At 39.9% G+C, this 18,256-nt stretch overlaps 1 protein-coding gene across 2 annotated transcripts in view; it reads right to left on the bottom strand.

Moving 5' to 3' along the window:
• The window catches only part of GABRR3 (gamma-aminobutyric acid type A receptor subunit rho3), a 70,060-nt gene that overhangs the window by 22,873 nt on the left and 28,931 nt on the right, over positions 1–18,256 (bottom strand). The window contains exons 2-4 of one of the 2 annotated variants that reach the window (XM_054200531.1): positions 10,634–10,726; positions 9,527–10,024; positions 1,124–1,236 (exon numbers count right to left, since the gene is read on the bottom strand). In XM_054200531.1, coding sequence (XP_054056506.1) covers positions 1,124–1,236; positions 9,527–9,654 — 241 coding nt within the window. In that variant the 5' untranslated portion in view covers positions 9,655–10,024; positions 10,634–10,726. Of the gene's footprint in view, positions 1–1,123; positions 1,237–9,526; positions 10,194–10,633; positions 10,727–18,256 lie in introns of those variants that run through there. The other variant, XM_054200613.1, reaches the window with a different exon arrangement.

Genomic DNA, 18,256 nt, shown 5'->3' with positions numbered 1-18,256 from the left:
TTCTGAAAGCTGCTTTTACGTACATCATAAGTATTGCTTTCTGGGATGATACAGCGCTAAAGTACATCCCAAACTGTTGTTTGCTTTCATGGAAATGCTACTTCCTTTCTGAGATGACACTCTCAAAAATTTAAATTCCTTGTGTGGTAAAGCAGGTGGTAACAAGATGATGTCCAGGCTAACTGATATTAGACTAGACAGGTATTAGGCAAGTGGTAATCCTAACTTTTGTTTTCAAGAAACAGATGTATCTCAACTATTGTTCAAAATCAGGCAAGATTTTTGCTCTCTGACAAGACAGAATTTCTAGGGTAACAAGAAACCTTTTCATATTCTCCCAGTGCATCCAGAGAGGCTCTTCTTACTCCAGGTCTCCCTGCAGCTGGTGTCAACAAGAATAGCTCCACAGACTTCAGCTAGCCTCCCAGATTTATGTTTGGTCCTCATATATTTTATTTTGGCTTCATAATCCAGAGTAGTTCGGTCTATTTGCATGAATCATGAACATGGAACTGGTGATGCAAAGGCTCAGACAAAGCTTATTAGTGAGGCAGCTTTCTCATTTTACCTTCCATGAAGGAGAGTCAAAACTGAATCCAAACTGTGAACATCCCATTGAATACTCCCTTTATCCACATGCAATTTAGTTAAATGAAGAACCAATCATCATAGTGCCCAACAACACAGAAACAACATGGTAATAAACTGAAGGCCTGTGGGTAGTTTTTTAATTTTGTACAGAGCAAACAGATTTAGGAATTGATGGTTCATTTCAATCTCTCAAAACAAATTTGATGACTAAGTAATTTGCTAATTGCTACTAGACTATGCCGTTTACAGGCATACCTTAATTACTGTTCTCAAAGAATCTTATTCTAATAATATTTTTTCTAATTAGTTCAGAAAAGGAGACAATTTGAACAGTTTCTACTATTCATGTAGACAAAAAAGTCCCTTGCCTTCAAATATTTCTGTACTACTTCTTTTCTTTTATTTCCTGGAGTACAACAAAAGACGTGAGCTGCAATTAAGTCTGTCATTCAATTTTAAGTGATACTGAGTTTAAGTAAACTTCCAGAGAGAGCATAAACCATTAACCAGAGCACAGGCATGTGCTGCTTACCTCCAAATCCAGGTCTCAGCGCAAAGTCATGGTCCTCTATGCGAAGAAGCTGCTCAGATTTAAGTGGCCGGACTTTCGTGTTGTCAAGTTTCCTCATTTTAATTTCTCGTTTGCTATATTTAAAAAAAAAAAAAAAAGAAGAAATTTCATTTCTTTCCTGCCTGACACCCAGAGTGCTAGTTAAATGAAGCAGGGACCCAAGAATACTGGATAGTTGAATCTGATATGATAAGGGAAAAAAATGTGCTAATAAAGTTGGAGAGGGATATATTGGAAAAGGTAGGGAAATCAAGCATGAGGGTGCCCAGGTCCATGAGGAACACCAACTATATATAAAAAGTCCCAGGAGGAACATCTAGCTCTTTTGTTCCCCTCAGATATTGTATCTATCATTGTATAAGAGATTATAGCTATTTGAAAAAAATAGAATCATGGAATCATAGAATCATAGAATGGTTCAGGTTGGAAGGGACCTTTAAAGGTTGTCTAGTCCAACCCCCCTGCTATAAGCAGGGACATCTTCAACTACATGGGGTTGCTCAGAGCCCTGTCCAACCTGACCTTATTATTCACATAACCACTTGCAACTCAAACTTGGAAATAACATCATGTATCCATAGTTTTAAACCATTTCATACATTATCCATATCAGAGACAATTATACTTTTTATTATAAATCTTTTTTTTTTTCCTAGGAGCTCAAATGAGTCAATAATTTTTCAGAAGGACTGAGAAACTGATGTTCCTGGATCCAGGGACTTGTCTTTTGAGATCTTCTTAAACATCACTCAGATTTGGCCAAGTTACTCATTAGCTCATCCGCTTATTTGCTGCTCAGACATGCAGTATTTCTTTGCATAAGGAGTCCTGTCTCTGCATTTTTCCCCATGCCACGCATAACTGAGCCTCTGCACAGCACCAAGGCAACACAGATGAACCAGTGCTCTAAGCAGGACGCCATGAGGAGCAGGGAAGCGATCGTGCCTCTGTACTCAGCACTGGTGAGGCCTCACCTCGAGTACCGTGTTCAGTTCTGGGCCCCGCTGTACAAGAGGGACACTGAAGTGCTGGAGCATGTCCAGAGGAGAGCTACCAAGCTGGTGAGGGGTCTGGAGACCAGGTCATATGAGGAGAGGCTGAGGGAGCTGGGCATGTTTAGCTTGGAGAAGAGGAGGCTGAGGGGAGGCCTCATTGCCCTCTACAACTACCTGAAAGGAGGTTGCAGAGAGGTAGGTGTTGGCCTCTCCTCCCAAGTGAATAATGACAGCACCAGAGGAAATGGTCTGAAGTTGTGGCAGGGAAGGTTTAGATTAGATATTAGGAAGAATTACTTTACTGAAAGAGTGGTCGGGCACTGGAACAGCCTGCCCAGGGAGGTGGTTGAGTCACCATCCCTAGAGGTATTTAAGAAACATCTAGATTTGGCACTTCAGGGCATGCTCTAGTGACAGAGATTGTAGGGGGTTTTGTGTGTGTGTGTGTATGGTTGGACTTGATGATCTCAAAGGTCCTTTCCAACCATGAAGATTCTATGATTCTATGAATTCTGTACTTCTTTCTGATGACTGTTGCTAACTTTCTTCCCTTCACAGAACATCCCAAACTCCACTGGGAAATCCACATGCCTAAGAATAGACTCGAGCTCTCCACACGGAAATCTCATGTGCTGGGCCTGCATTTAAAATGAACAGCAGATGCCCATCACTACGCGGACTCCTTTTCTGTTATTCCTATAAAAAGAAACCATGGCACAGACAGCAGAGGGGTCTGGTACATGCCCATATCACAAAGGTATTGGGTTAAAACACAGGCAAGATCGACAGTGAGATCTGGCAGCTGGGGTACACAGGCTTTAGAAAGAATCCATTACATTATTTGGTTCTCCTATAAGGAAAATGCTATGGTGTCTCCTTAGGTTTCCAATCCCTGTTGCATGTCCTGCTTTAAGCGGCTGGCCACAAGTAATACGAGAACTAGCCATACCTCAGCTTCAGAATTATGCCTAGTTTTGGGCCACCATTTCAGGAAAGGCATGGGAAGATTGTAAGAACCTATGTAGTCAAATTTAGAGGAAGAAGACTGAGGGAACACATCACAGACTTCAGAACACATCGTGAGCTTTTACAGGGCCCTTTGCTCCATGTCCACTCCCCAGTAGGATAAGCAGTGGCAACAAGGGAGATCCGTGGTACACATTTAGGAAAACCTTTCTCGTGGTGAGAACAGTGAAACATGGGAACACATTGCTTGGGCAGGTTTTGAGACTCCTTTCGCTTGGGCTATTTAAGAATAGGTTAGACATATATCTCTAGGAATGACTTAAATATAGCTGCTTTTCCACAGCCAAGGGACTCTCCCTAGACATAATTTCTTTCATGCCTTCTGTGATTCTCAGGGACTCTGTTGCCAGCAACTCTAATTATTACTTTAGACTGAATGATAGAAATCTTGTTCCGAAGATTTCCTCTGTAGTCAAACACTGCTTAAGATGAGGTATGGAATACCTTAGGATAAGGTATGCACCTGTATTTACTTTTTTTTTCTTGTTTCCCCCTTTTTTTCTTAATAATCAAGCCCAAGAAATTACTTTTAAAAATGCTATGTTACAGGAATGGTGGTGGCTGCTGGGCTATTCAGAACTGTTGGGCTTGAACAATTAATTTACCTTAGTCTTCTTGAATGTCTCTGGCAGTGTTGTCTGAACCAAATTATCATGGCAATCAGAACGCCCATCAGGCATTTCAAATACAGACTTTAGTTTTCTAAGTATGAAAATTATGTGGATGCTAAAATGAAAACCTAGGCTTCAGAAAATTAAAATCACCACAGAGCAAGCCTGTATTAGAGTAGAATGGGCAGTAGAACTGAACACCTGCAATGCTCTGCAATAGGTATATGAGGAAATCCTGCTGCTTGGGAACACGTATAAGAGAAAATGATGAATTCTGTTCAGACTCCCATGGCACAGCTAATACAGTTTGGAAGCATTAGGTTATTTGTCATTGGCTATGTGAAGGAAAATACCTGTTTGATGCTCCAATGATTTCACTGGAAAAAGCAGGCTAAAACTATGATACATCTATTACAGCTTCTTACTAGAAGCAAGTATTTTACTGAGGAAGACTTTCCCTAGTCACAAGAGGCAAAACATAAGCCACCAGTGCAGGAATTTTTTTTCTTAATGAGCCCCTGAGAAGAGATGTTATGGGATTTTGATATTCCTTCTGTTTTCCTAGATAACGACAAAATAAACAGAAATGCTGCCTATATGAAAAGCTTCTGTGCCCGCTTACTTGAACAGCCTCTTCAAGCTGATTTTTTATATACAAATGGTGGAGTATCTATAATTATTTCTAGCTGCTATCAAAAGTGGTTGTTCAAGCTAGGCAATTCTTGCAGGGATCAGAATAGCACGTTCATTACAAACATGCTACATCTTTTCTTCAATACCTTCCTTTGGCAGAATATATATTTTTTTTATTGTAAAGGAAAACAGGCTTACATGCAGAGATATATGCTCATGGTACTTGGAATTAATGTCCATGAAGGACACTGGTAACATTGCATGTGTAAAGGTACCAAACTTAGAACAGTTCCATAAAAATTTCTAAAATTATTTAAAAAAATACACTTCTGCTTCACGTTTTTTCTCCTTCCTGACTGCTTCACCCACCCAAGGCTAAGAAGTGTTCTCCAGCAGATATTTGTTAACATCAGCATCTGGACTCCAGATGTTGCTTCTTGGCTAAGAGTTACAGTATTAAATTGTCCTCACTGCAGCATTACAGTTTTTTAACTGATGATTCAAAGAGAGTTGCATGTATGTATTTGTTTACTCCAAGAAATCCTAGACCCGTATCTAACTATTGATCAGCACTACAGCATTGTGAAATCATCAGCAGATGTTTTCTTGAGTGCTCCTCCCATGGCACCAATTCCATTAAAAAGCAGAAGAGAAAGATATAACTAGCCTAGGTCTCAGAAAAGCTTCCTGAGGTCAGTCAAGACATACTTTTCATTCTCATAGAAGCACAGCAAAGACACAGATTATATTTCGGTGGCCTGGCACCCTGGTGTCTTTATCACGCAGCTCTGGCCAGTGCACCATAATCTAGGAGTCTAAATGCAGTCATTGATTCTGCACATTCATTGTATGGCAGATGTCAGGCTGTGGCATTTCAGAGGAAAAGCCCACATAGAATCATAGAATCGTTTAGGTTGGAAAAGAACTTTCAGATCATTGAGTCGAATCATTAACCTAACACTGCCAAAACCACCACTACACCATGTCCCTAAGCACCACATCTACATGTCTTTTAAATACCTCCAGGGATGGTGACTCAACCACTTCCCTGGGCAGCCTGTTCCAATGTTGATAACTCTTTCGGTGAAGAAATTTTTGTGAAATCATTAGCAGATGCATGTATCAGCGGATACATGTACCTAAGGAAAGGAAATCTCTCTTTACCTACCTGGGGTAGTAGTAATAAAGGGAACTCTGACAGATGGCTTGGTATTGGCATAGATCTGGGTAATGATAAATATGAATTTGTTGGTCTCAGCAAGGCACATGCTCAAGAAACTACTGCTTCCAGTTATAATAGCTCTGCTCTCCACAGCTGTATGCCAAGCAACATTTTACATTATGCAAATGAAATGGTAATCTATAATTAAATTCCAACAGAGGTTCATAAAAAGCACTTGAAGTGTTTCAGATCACATAGGGAAGACACCCCTGCTGGTACTTACATAGGAAGTTAATGGAAGCACTAGCTCTTTGGATGAAAAAAAGTGAGATGTACTCTTTGGGCACTTCACTACCCAATACTGTTATATGGACTCATGGCTCGATGCCTTGGTATCTGACAGAGCTCTCAAAGAGCAGTTGTCACTGCCTACAAACCAAAGCAACTAATTCAAAATTCTTTAACAACGGACAAATATGTGTCAGGCTTTTAAAGGCAAATTTAGCTGCTCCTCCTAAGCTTGAATACTTAATAGTGAATGAAAGGTGAAAGGTCCGCTCAAGGGTACTTGGATCGTTTTTAGTTAAAGCATTTAACCACATAACACCATCAGTGCAGTTCCATAACCAGTGGCATTCATGGGACTGATGTGGTTAGTATCCCATCTGGTTGTCTTTTAACTTAACAGGTTATCAAAAGTGTACGCTTATTCAAGGAGGAATCGGACAAGTTAATGGAAAAGAAATCCACTGAACATCACCAAATCTGCAGAAGTTACATCCAATACAGGAAGTCTCTGAGGGAAATCTGGTGACTGGATACAGGTGGGAATATTAGAGGGAAATAACTTATTTGTTTGCCCTGTCCTTATTCTTCCAAACTTGTGCTTACAGCCCTTGTTAGAAACATGTCACTATATTATATAGACCTTTGGTAAGATCCTGTGTGGCTGTTCTGCTGTTTTAATGCCCTGCATAACTAATGATATGGTAAAAATTCTTGGTAGGAGACTGGAGGAAGGCTGGAGCACCTATGGGTATTCAGGAAGATATAAACACATTTCCAGCACCATCCTCATTGCGACAGATTTTGAAAAATCTGATACTCATGTCTTAGGAAGGATAGTTAGGAGAGGTTTTGGATTTCAGTTACACTAATTTAGTATCTAAGATACCACACTGCCTTTATTGCTGCAGAATGGGTGTAGTGGGGAAAAAAATTCTCATCATATTCAAAATGAAACTAGGTAAGTCTATGAAAAGAATACGATGAAGGACCCTTTTATGAAAAGAATACCTTAGATTTAATAGCCATAAGCTTCTTTCCAGTGCTATGTCCCCAAGATACTTTAGCTACTACCAAATCAACGTATCCAAAAGGTAGAAGTTACGGCAATCTTATTCCCAGGAGAGTCTGTGGAGTTATAAAACAGAGTGATCTCTTAAACATTTTTACACCTTTATCAAATCTTGAAACCCAGATAAATGTAATAATCAAAATTTTACATTCTCTGTCTCACACATAAAAATTCATTTCTAAGTGTTCAGTAACATCAGTAACATGTACTGTCAAAAACTCTAATATTTTGACAGTAAAATGGTTTGTTCTTTGCTGTAGGAAATGGACCATGAGAATAATCTCTTTCTCATGTACTTTTGGTTAATGCTTTAAAATCTTCTTTACAAGAGAATGCAGACAAATGGCTTTGGAGGGAGAATTGGGTTACTCTATTAAAACAGTGGAACTTGTAGGTTAAGTAACATTTTCACATGGGATTCTTTTTAAAAGGCCACCCATATAACCAAGGCCATCTGTCAGCTGTGTCCCTAATAACCCTAGTGCTGGCTGAAAGGTTTTCCCCAGAAAGAAAAAGAGGCTGGTGTAAAGTCAGACCCTGTTGCAACGTGCTGGAGGATAATGCTGCCTTTAGATCAAAAATAGAGAATCAAACAAAGAGAAATTAAATGTATTTGGATCCTTCCCACAGAAAAGCTGATTTGCAGCTGTTAAACTTTGGGATCTTCTGTGGCTTCAATTCTGCATTCTTCCCAGTTCCAAATCACTAGGACCTAGGAAATGAAGACATAGAGACATGGAAGGCCAAAACATTGCCTTGTGTAAAGAAAACTGCTACACCAGTTAGCATCAGCTGAGAAGGCACAGTCCTGGCATTCCTGCTTGTTCCTATTCTTCCTTTCTGGTAACACACTTCTGCCTGTCTCACAGCATTGCCGTATGTATCCATTTGTACAGATTAGTAAAGATCTGTGAAGATGGAGGGGACACTGTGCTAGTATTGTTACTGCTGTCCTGTGGCAAAAGGTCATCAAAGAATGTCCAGCAGGATGCCACAAAATATGCTGTCTTCCGCCACCCGGCTTCTCTCCTGCTCTGTGATTTTTTATGTCAGTGATGGAGCAACTCCTCTCAGCTATTGCAGAACAGGATAAATGCAAACAACAGTAGCATATGCTTCCCTTTTACCACTGACAAAAGAGTATCAGCTGATCTTAAAATAGACCTTCCTTACCACTACAGCGATAAGAAGATATTTTATTCTGTTTCCATTTGATTCTTAACTGCTTCCTGAGACTAGCAAAGCACCGGATTACACCTGATGTTGATATTAGGGCTAGTTCTCTTTATTTTGTTTTGTTATTACAAATAATCATGCACCAGCACTCACTCCCAAACTGTCAGTGAGTTTGAAACAGTCTGATGAAGAGCCATTCTTTTCATGAGCTTTTGGCTTAGACCATAGCTTTTGGCTATGACCTTGAATTGAAATCCAGAAGTACTGAGCAATATAGCATCTCCAGGCACCTCCATTGTGTCACTGGGATACGTTCTGTTGCCTTGCATTGCTTAACCGTCATTTTATCAAGACATGTAGTGATTCAGAGATACGTCACTGCTGGATTATCACATAAAATGTGATACGGAAGGTAAACAGCTGTATACCTGCTACAAAGCACATAACTTGAAAAAACAACTTAAACACATGAGAGGAGTCCACTTATGTCACTTTTCTTCAATATGTGATATTGCATGAATAAACTATGAGCTCCCCTGCCCATTTTAATAAGGGGTCAAGTACATGACATGAAAATGTGACAGAAGTCATATCTCTTCTCCTTCCTTAAATGGAGCTACTTATTACAATTTCTCCTGCCCCCCAACAACGGGAAGATTTTGCTTGGATTATCACTGGCAGTCATTGGTCTGTTCACATACTGTTCGATTAACCTAGAAACACATTCAGAGACCTGACATGGCAGATGTGAAATTGCATTTATCGGAAAAAGCACTAACACTTTGCACAGAAACTTACATGTAAAAACCTTTGTATCATTATTCATTTTAAACCAGCTACTTTATTGGAAAGACTAAGAACAGAGACCATCTTCAGTGTCTAAAAGCATAGGTATATTCCAGAAAGCCAACACACTGTCACCACTACAAATAAGATTCACCTCACCTAGTGTCATAAAAATGTCTTCTGTATCTTGATAGTGTAGCTATTCTGCTGGTTTGGTAATGGAATTCACTTTATACCATTGGCATAAAATTTTGGAAGGCACTTCTGCTTCTTGCAAAGGGAGTGAGAGGGCAAGAATAGCTGGTACCTCACAATAGTAGTCTGGTATCACAAAAGTAGCCTGGTATCACACAAGTTAAAAGAGGTGGATGTGGGTGTCAGTGTGTACATATCTGCATATATATGAAGCATTCATGAAATCACAATATGAAATGTCTGGTTATCAAAAATTAAATAATAGTTCATCATTTATGTTTTGGGAACACCCTATCAATACTATACATACTATTAATCCAGGAACTGGCAAAACAGGACAGTGAACAAAAAGGGTGCATTGGAAGCTTGCTGACAGCATAAAGTTTATCAGATGAACATAGACAGAGATAGTATATTGCTTACCTGTTATGCTTTCTTAAGAATGAGAATTGCTGCCGATGATGAAGATGGTGATGCTGACTTTGAGAACTGTGTAGCACTGCTGTTGGCCACAGGCAGGTGAGGAACAGAAGTTTCATGACCAGGACCATCTCTTCCAGAAGAGAAATGCACCTGATCAACCAATCCACCTTGCTGAGTTTTTATTTTTAGTGTTTTTACTGTTTAGAAACAGCATAGCACACAAAGGATGCATCTGAAGCAAGGCATCACTGAAGACAGAAGATAAGGGCATCCCAGTTCTGATGTCCACGCCGAGTTCCCCTCATATTTTGGCAAATTTCTTCATCTCTACATCCCTGCGGCATCTGCTTTCAAACCAGAAGCACCTTGCTTTTAGAAATGTAGTAGATACAGCAATTTATTTGGCCAGGCTGCAGTCTGATCCATTGCTTCCACTCTTTCAGCATAGGCGCATATTTGAATTCTCCATCACCCCCTCAGTAACCTCTTCAACATAGCCTGTGCAGGCAAAGTGATGTCAAACATTTAATCCCCCTTAAATCCCACACAAAACCATACAAAAATCTGCTTTAATGACAAAGGTCTCTAAATTAATCTTGCTTTCTATATATGTGTGTATCTGCTCAGAATAATTTTCTGTACAGATCAAGCTCTTTCATTAACTGTATTCATCGTATTGTCTTCCCAACCATTAACATAATTTCTGATTCTGTGATCTGCAGTAGCAAGCATTTTGTCTGTAGATACAGAACTACTTTTGGACAGCACAATACCATGGAACAAGTCCAAACTAAAAATGAAATCTTGTTTCAATATTCCCCAATAACATTTGGAAATAACAACAATTTTTTTTTCCTTTACTAAACTATTTACTTAATTTACCCTAAATTTACAAGGTATGTTCATGTCTAAGATCCAGTATCCTTCCACCACCCCTAATTTTACCTTTAGTTCATTTAGCCTGCCCTCCCTGTTCAAGAGCAGATTGAATTGCAAAACATTCTATGAACAAAACCTTGCTTAAGCACTAACTTGAGCATGCCTGCTTCTCCTATGAAAGATGATAAGATTTCTTGTGGGCTTAAAACTGGGCAATCATGAACACACCTTCTTAGCTGACACAGTCAGATTTATCCTTTTCAAGCTATCAGCAAGTTCAGTAATTATCAAAGTCGACAGTGCATGTTTATTTTTCTTTACCTAGAAAATTAGAGATATGAGATTGAAAGTTAGGCAAATGGAAATACCCAACCCCTGTTTAACAGATGTAGAAGTAATTCAGGTCTCCCAGCAGCAGTCTTCTTCCTAAGTAAGGCAAACAGATGGATGAAAACAAACCAAACACTGTGTCTCCTGAGACTGTTAACACCCACGCACATTGGGATAATAATTTTGTGATGCGGGCACCTGCCTCCTCAGAAGTTCCCTGAGATTCCCAACTAGCTTCACTTGGGCTAAGAAGTAATTCTCAAATGCAAATGATTTCCAGGAAGAGGTTATCAAAGGACAGCTAATTCCCACTGTTTTTTCCATTTGGAGTTCAACAGCCATCTGCCTGTTCACAAATAAAATAAACATTTCCCTTCCAAAGCATGCATCAAACTTTAACAGTGTTAGATTGAATTTGGTGGCCTATATCAAAAGCTTTCAACCTTATTACCCATCTCATTCTACATTGTTCATAGTTTAGTTCTTTCCTGTTCAGCAAACTTATGGAAGATCATTTGTAGCTTGACCCAGGGAAAGTCAGACAGTGCTTCCAGCAGGTCTGTTGTATGTATTCCCAGGGTGGAGTTTCTGGAGAAGGTAAACACAAGCTGCAGTTAATAAGACCTTTAACAGGTTCTATTAATTTGCATTATCTCTTGGGTGGAAAAGGGAAAATAAACAATAACTCTAATGAGAATTTATTCCAGGTAGAGATAATACTTGTTCCTGAGCCAGTTTGGTTAAGTTGTCTAGTCTCATCCAGCCTACATATATCAAAGCATCGGCACACCTAATGAAATTACATACAAGAAGAGATTCAAAGAGCTTTTGGATCCTCCTCTTTCCCCACCCAAGCACAGGCCCAACAGTAGCAGCAACAGTAGCAATTCAGATAAAAAGATAACTAGGCTGTAGGCTGTGTGGTAAATGTAAACAGTTCTGCATGTTCAGCTATCTGCATGTTCATCAGTGTTAACCATTCTCCTCAACTGCAAAAGAGTAACAACACATATATACTGTCTTCCCTGCTAATAGTAATCATCCACATTGTTTCCAGAGACTTTTGGGAAAGCTGTATTTTAAAAGTTAACATCATCTTTAGCTAAAACTGCTAGCTGTTATCCTCACTAAGCAGAAGACACAGAATGGGGAAGGAGAGGATGTTCTGGGTGCTGAGGTTATCCACCAAGAGCTCTGAAGGGGACCTGAGGTTCAATCATGTCATGGTAATGCATAAATGTATTGACTTTGTGTGCTGACCTCAAGGAATTCAAATGAGTCCATTAAAAATAAATAAGTAAAAATTGCTTTGTGTATTTGTTTCCCAGCTGGAAAAGGGAGCGCTTAGAACCCCTGCTCCAGGAATATGGCAAGTTGGCTTTGCAGAATGACTGGCATATCCCTGGCCAAGCTGCATATGGATGTCCCTCCCTCCAGAAGGCACATCAGCCAAGAGGAGAGTCTTTAACATTGAAAGAGGCAATTAGATGTTTTCATTCAGCTATCAGCACCCCGCTGTTTCATTATTCCTGGCTGTAGCAAGAACTTCACTGCTAAACTGTGGTGCTGAAATGACTGCTCCATGGAGGATTTCTAAAGTGTGCTCAGTGTTCCTTTGACTGCCTCTGCTGAAATCAGCTTTAGTAAAAAAGAAAAAGGGCTGGATACACTGACATATTCCACCACCTTCATGCTGTTGATGTCGTAACACTAAATATTACCTTGAGGGGCCCTGCCTAAGCACACTGAAAATCTAAGTGCTACCCCTCTGTCCTTGGCTATGGCATATTTCCAGAAACTAATTGTCTAGCCCACACACGCAAAGTCTTCAGGAGGCACTCCTGCAGAATGAAATGGTGAACACTTCCATTAACAAGCATGTAATATCAGTGAGGGCAACTAGATGTCACCCACAGCAACAGGGTTTCCTCATACTAGGGTTGTTTTCATTTCCTCTGGGTAAGAGAGCATTACACAGAGCAGATTATAATATCATTATAAATTACCATTAAGAAAACAGGTTAATCTCCCATGCATTTGTCAGTAATAAATTCTAAAAAGATCCATCTTTGCAGAAGAATAAAGACAATACACTTTGCTTGTATTGGGTAAGTCTTTGATAGATCCTTGTGATTAAACACAGAACATTGTCTCTTTGCTATCATTAAAATATTTCTTTAAAATTATCTCTTCTCTGTAGCCCATGAAAAGTTTGTAATGCTTATTTTTCAAGGACAAAACCCAGTGCATGGTAACAGTGCATAAGCTCATTGGAACAGTTTACAAACAACAAAGCAATCAAAAGAAACAAAGGTAAATACACCACCTAGTCTCAAAAAATTAGATGTCTTCATTTAGTGAGCAAAATAAAACACAGTCTCAGGTAATTACAGTCTGGAACCACAGACCCTTCTCTGCCACAGATCACAAAGCAGAGCAAACTGACAACAGCTAAAGAACAGAAAAATGCCAGGGATGAAGAGATGTTTCAGAGGCTGGAATTTTGCAGAAAATCTGAGCACATCTAAACGCCATTTTAAACATATGGAGCTGAAATACCATAGCACACTAGCACTTAACAACCTGGCTGCAGTGAGAAGAGATGCAATGTAGAACGGGGAGCGTAGGTTTACCTGGCATATGTTTTTTAATCTCCTAATCAGAGAATGAAACACAAAGAGAAAAACATTCCTAAGAGTCTCCTAAGAGGCACTTGTTTCTGATAAACAACCAGCAAATCATAAAAAGCAGATTAACCAGAGCAGTGACTGTGAGAGTGTGAATGCAACACTGAAGCACAAGAATAGGCAGCATTTTGCTTTTCTATGGTAACAGACTCAGTGCATAGCACTTACCATTTATATCACGGTGACTTGAAAAAATACTAGTCAGAATTAATGACACTTTGTCCTGCTTATATTAACACAAATGACAAACCAAGTTTCCAGAATAAGGTATCCATTCACATTCCCTAACAAGATGAAGTGAGAGGAAAGCAGAGACTGAGCATTATGATTCCAGTTTGCAGATCTCAGAACAGATGAAGCGCTTTACTTAACACTTGCAGTGGAACCCAGCTCTTATGGTCTTGCTCTTTATCATGTCTCTTAGTAGGGTTGACAAGTGAACGTTCATCACTGTCCCAAATAGTCTGGGGTAACAAATTGGGCATGTTAGAACTGCAAAGTACTAAAAGAGAAAAGAATTCAAAAGCCAGCAAGACCCACAGCTCAGCTCAAAATATGTGCAAGATTTTTGCATGGTGCCTACTGAGATGGGCTCTCAGCCTGGAGTTTTACAACCAGCTTAAACAGAACTATCGGGTATCGAGTTACTGCTGAAACACTGTCCTCCCTGCAGTGCGCTACTACTTGCTGCCCTTGCTTCACCATTAGCAATTTTTCAGCCAATTGTTAAAGGAATGGGCAGCAGTGTGGGAGGGAGGAACTGGCCCCTCTCTGTGGTGACACATGGCTAGACTGGCTTAAGCCAACCTTAAACTGTACCATTAATTTCTTCTAGGCAATATGAAAAATAGCAATAGTATTAAAGTAAGCACATAGTATTTTCCAATGAGTATTTAGTTCTACTGTAAAAATAAAATCCTGATTGTTTTCCTTTTCCCTTTTACAGGACATAAAATTTTTGCAGCCTGAGTACAAACTTCCTGTGACATTATAGTTCTGGATTTACTGTTTCTTAATATCTTGCTGTCTGTGGAATTCTCATATCATCAAAGGGAGCGTTCCTGATATCAGGCAAAGTCCACTGCAAAGGAAAAGAAACTATAGATGCACAGTCACCAGGTACAGTCTGCACATAGATATCGCCCGTATCCAGACTGCACACAGGAGTTTGGTCTTGTGTGATGTCTGTGAAGTCTGGCCCACTTCACAACTGCTTTAGCATGTTGAACACACAGTCTCTGGCATGTTTTCCTACGAAATTCTCTGTTCTGACAAGCTCTTCCAGCCACGGGTCTGAAGCTATTCCACTATTCCAACCCCTCAAACATTCCTATTAGTAGTAAAGCTAAATCTCAACCTTGTATTCTAAACTCTAAAGCGCAATTGGGAAATGACATGAACTTAGAAGCCACTACAAGAAATACAAAATATTTGGCTTCTAGCTGGCTTGACTGGCAACTGAGGGGTCAACACATCTTAAAATCAGTACTTTGAAAACCATACACAGACAAGTTGGCAACACATGCTGATGAGAGATCAAAACCACAGAAATCAAGTGTAACTTTAGTGGTCTGCCTTTGCTTCTCATTAGAGAACAATCATTTTTTATGCTTCATTAAGACAAAGTGCAGTTCATTAAAAAGTAAAGGACAGCTACACAATTGCCTGAACATAGTTGTAATGCTACATGGGGTCTCCTCAGGTATCTGAGACATCCATTCACAAACAGGGCATGGACCTGTAGAAGGTTTGCAGCTTTCCAGAGCAGCGGCTGTTGGCCTTGAGAATTGGCACTAAAATGGCATAAGATTGGAGACTAAATCCCACTCCTGAAACTTGTCCGGTTTCCTTCTGTCTTCATCCATTGGCCATTCATCCAAAGGAATATTTTAGAACTGAAGTGGGGGATCCTGACAAGACCATAATCCACCTAAGGAAGTAATATTTTCTGATATAAGACAGCTTCTTAATATCAGACTCGAACAGATGACCCTGTTTGGCACAGGGGTCTTTTCTGCTTTTCCTTCAGTTTACAAAACTCAGGTTTCTGTTTGCTCTAGAATAGTGGTGGCTGCACACTTTTGTACAATAAGATACTTGGTTTGAAAAAGTGATATGAACAACAAAGAAAAACTACAGACTTCCCTGATTCTTTGCATTCCCTATTTCCAGATCCTCTAAATTGGGGATTCTTTCCCTTTCATCGTTCTACCCCAGACAGAACAACCACTGAATTAACTTCACCCCTAAATCCCTTTACTTAGCTTCTACACCAGAAATTCTGAAAGTAAAACAATCAGTTTTACTGCCTCTAGTTAAGGAACAATCTATGTCTTGAGGGTGATCTTGGAAAAACGAGCAGCCACATTCTTCCTAGATTTACACTTCTCATAAACTTATTGTCAGAAAACTTTGCCTTTCTGCCACCTCATGTTGCTCACAGGCATGGGATACAGTTATCTGACTCCTGCATTTATGTCTATCTCCTCCCAGGAGGAGTTTCTAGAGTTTGCCTCTTTACGTCTGTAGGATATATTTCTTTAAAAATCTTTTAGCATCTTTCACAAGGGAAAGGAAGGGAAGATCAAGGGGATGACCCATAAGCCTGAGCAATTCACAGAAAATGAGAATTTGCAACTGCACGGTGTATCCCCAAGAAGTAAGCTAGTTTGCCATCTGTATAGCCTGAACACTGCGCTTCAATCCGAAAAGCAATGTATACTGCATCAGATGTTTTTTTTTTCCTTTCTTCCTTGCCAATCTGGCAAGCGGCACTGTCTCTCAGCAGCACTTACCAGTCAGATCCTAACTGCTATCTGAAGTTCTTTTGGCTCATTTCCCTCCACAGATTAAAACAAAACAATTCAGCAACTGTGTTTACTCTTTTCTTGCTGCCACGCTGATGTCTGATGATCCCCCATTTTCTACAAAGGGGATATCAGAACGTGTCCAGTTTGTCGTCCAGGAGTCAACAATATCTCCAATAGGAACTAATTTATGAAATGTATTGCATCCCTACAAAACTCCTTTTCTGTCACCAGTGAACATGAGGAGAAAAAAATAATTGCTGAATAGTGGGAAAAAATGTGCTTTTTGGCTTTGGCACTCAAATTTTTTTTTTCATTTTACAGGCAAAACAGAGACAGATTTATTGATTAAAGTCTCATCTCTATTGGTCATAAAACAGCTTCAGAAGCCATCAGGCACCATTAGTGTGCCCGTTTTCCAGGCTTTTCTTCCCCATTGATAACTTCCAGAGAAACGTATGTTAACATCACAGAGCAGGTGCTCATTTCAAACTGGGAAGCCAATTCTGACTACCTGAATTGTATTCTTAAGAAATTCATATTTAAGTTTTATATACTAAAGACTTAGCAGGTGATACCCACGTTTGGGTCTTCTAAGGTTTTACAATCTATGTTTTCCTAGTAGCTGACAAAAGAATGTATTTCTAAAACAATAAGCAATTGAACAATTCACATTTCCTACCAATGAATGAAAAAAACACTATTTTTTTTCTACATATTTGGATACCTTGCAAGGTAGAATGGGCAAAGACCAAGACAAACACATAGACACAGACACATAGAGACATAAAGGGAATAAGCAACATTTGAAATGAAGCAACTGTTAAAAATAAATAAATTTAGGTTCGTGTGTTGCAGAAACTATAGTTCCAAGAGGAAGCATCTGAGTGTACAACAGGAATATTTCCCTGGAGGATTTACAAGTAATGCTACTGTTGAGTTTCTTCCATTTCTCTTTCAGTCTTTTGACACTTGGGTATTAAGAAAATCTTGAAGGAGAGAGAAGCTAAGTGAGGGACAGCAGCACTGAACGTTGGTTTGAAATTTGCTCGATACGTAAAAATGTCTGTTCCTGATAAGAACTGCTCCTTCCCATAATTTCAAATAAAAAAAATCTTAAATCAAGGCAGAGATAACCAGGACGGAAGTAGGAGGAGAAAAAGGTTTATTCTGTCTGCTGAAAACTCCCATGTGCCAGCACGTCACTCCCCCAGTCACCAGCCCCTCAAGCCAGGCTGTCCCACAAGATGACAAGAATGGTGATACTGCTGATCGCACGTTTCAGTGAGGAGAGTCCACCCCACCTGTCCAAGTGTCTCACAGTGTCTACTGAAAGACAGGGTGATGCAGGCATTCAGCAGGTCTGTGACCTTTCTGTGACTGACAGGAGAAGCCAATATGAATGTGCGTTAAATCTAATCCAGTTTCTGAGGCGTTGCCTGAGCTCTAGCTCTCCTGTTCATTATTCCACTATTAACATAAAGATAATTCCATACAAATATTTGGGCTCTGAGCTACAATACAGGTATCCTGGCTATGCCATGTTCCATCAGTAAAAGACAGGTCAAGTATAGCGGAGATCGCAAATAAAATGGAACACCTTCACTGCAAAATCACCCCTGCTGTGATGCCTTCAATGCAGAAATGTTAACCCACTAATTGCCTTTAAACACAGGAAAAGCTATGGGGGATATTGGAACATGTGTACATGGTTTCCCTACGAGCATCGAGTGCCTGCCGTGTCACAAAAGGAGAGACAGACAGATGCCCACAGAAACAAAAGAGTGGGGCATCAGCTTTTCAAAGCCAGGACAGACACAAAGACGCATCTCCTCATAGCTGTGTAAGGACATCACAAGATCAACGTAAGTTTCTACAGGCTATCAGCACACAGATGATTATTTGCATGTAATATTATGACAGATACACGCAAGGATGGACATCAGGACATACAGTAGCACGGTCATTCACAAGTGCGTACATACAAAATGCGGAAAAGGTATCCAGATAGGCACAAGCGGAGACAG

Source organism: Rissa tridactyla, chromosome 1 (assembly GCF_028500815.1).
Source record: "Rissa tridactyla isolate bRisTri1 chromosome 1, bRisTri1.patW.cur.20221130, whole genome shotgun sequence".
Taxonomy (NCBI): domain Eukaryota; kingdom Metazoa; phylum Chordata; class Aves; order Charadriiformes; family Laridae; genus Rissa; species Rissa tridactyla.
This window is presented reverse-complemented; position numbering and strand designations above follow the sequence as displayed.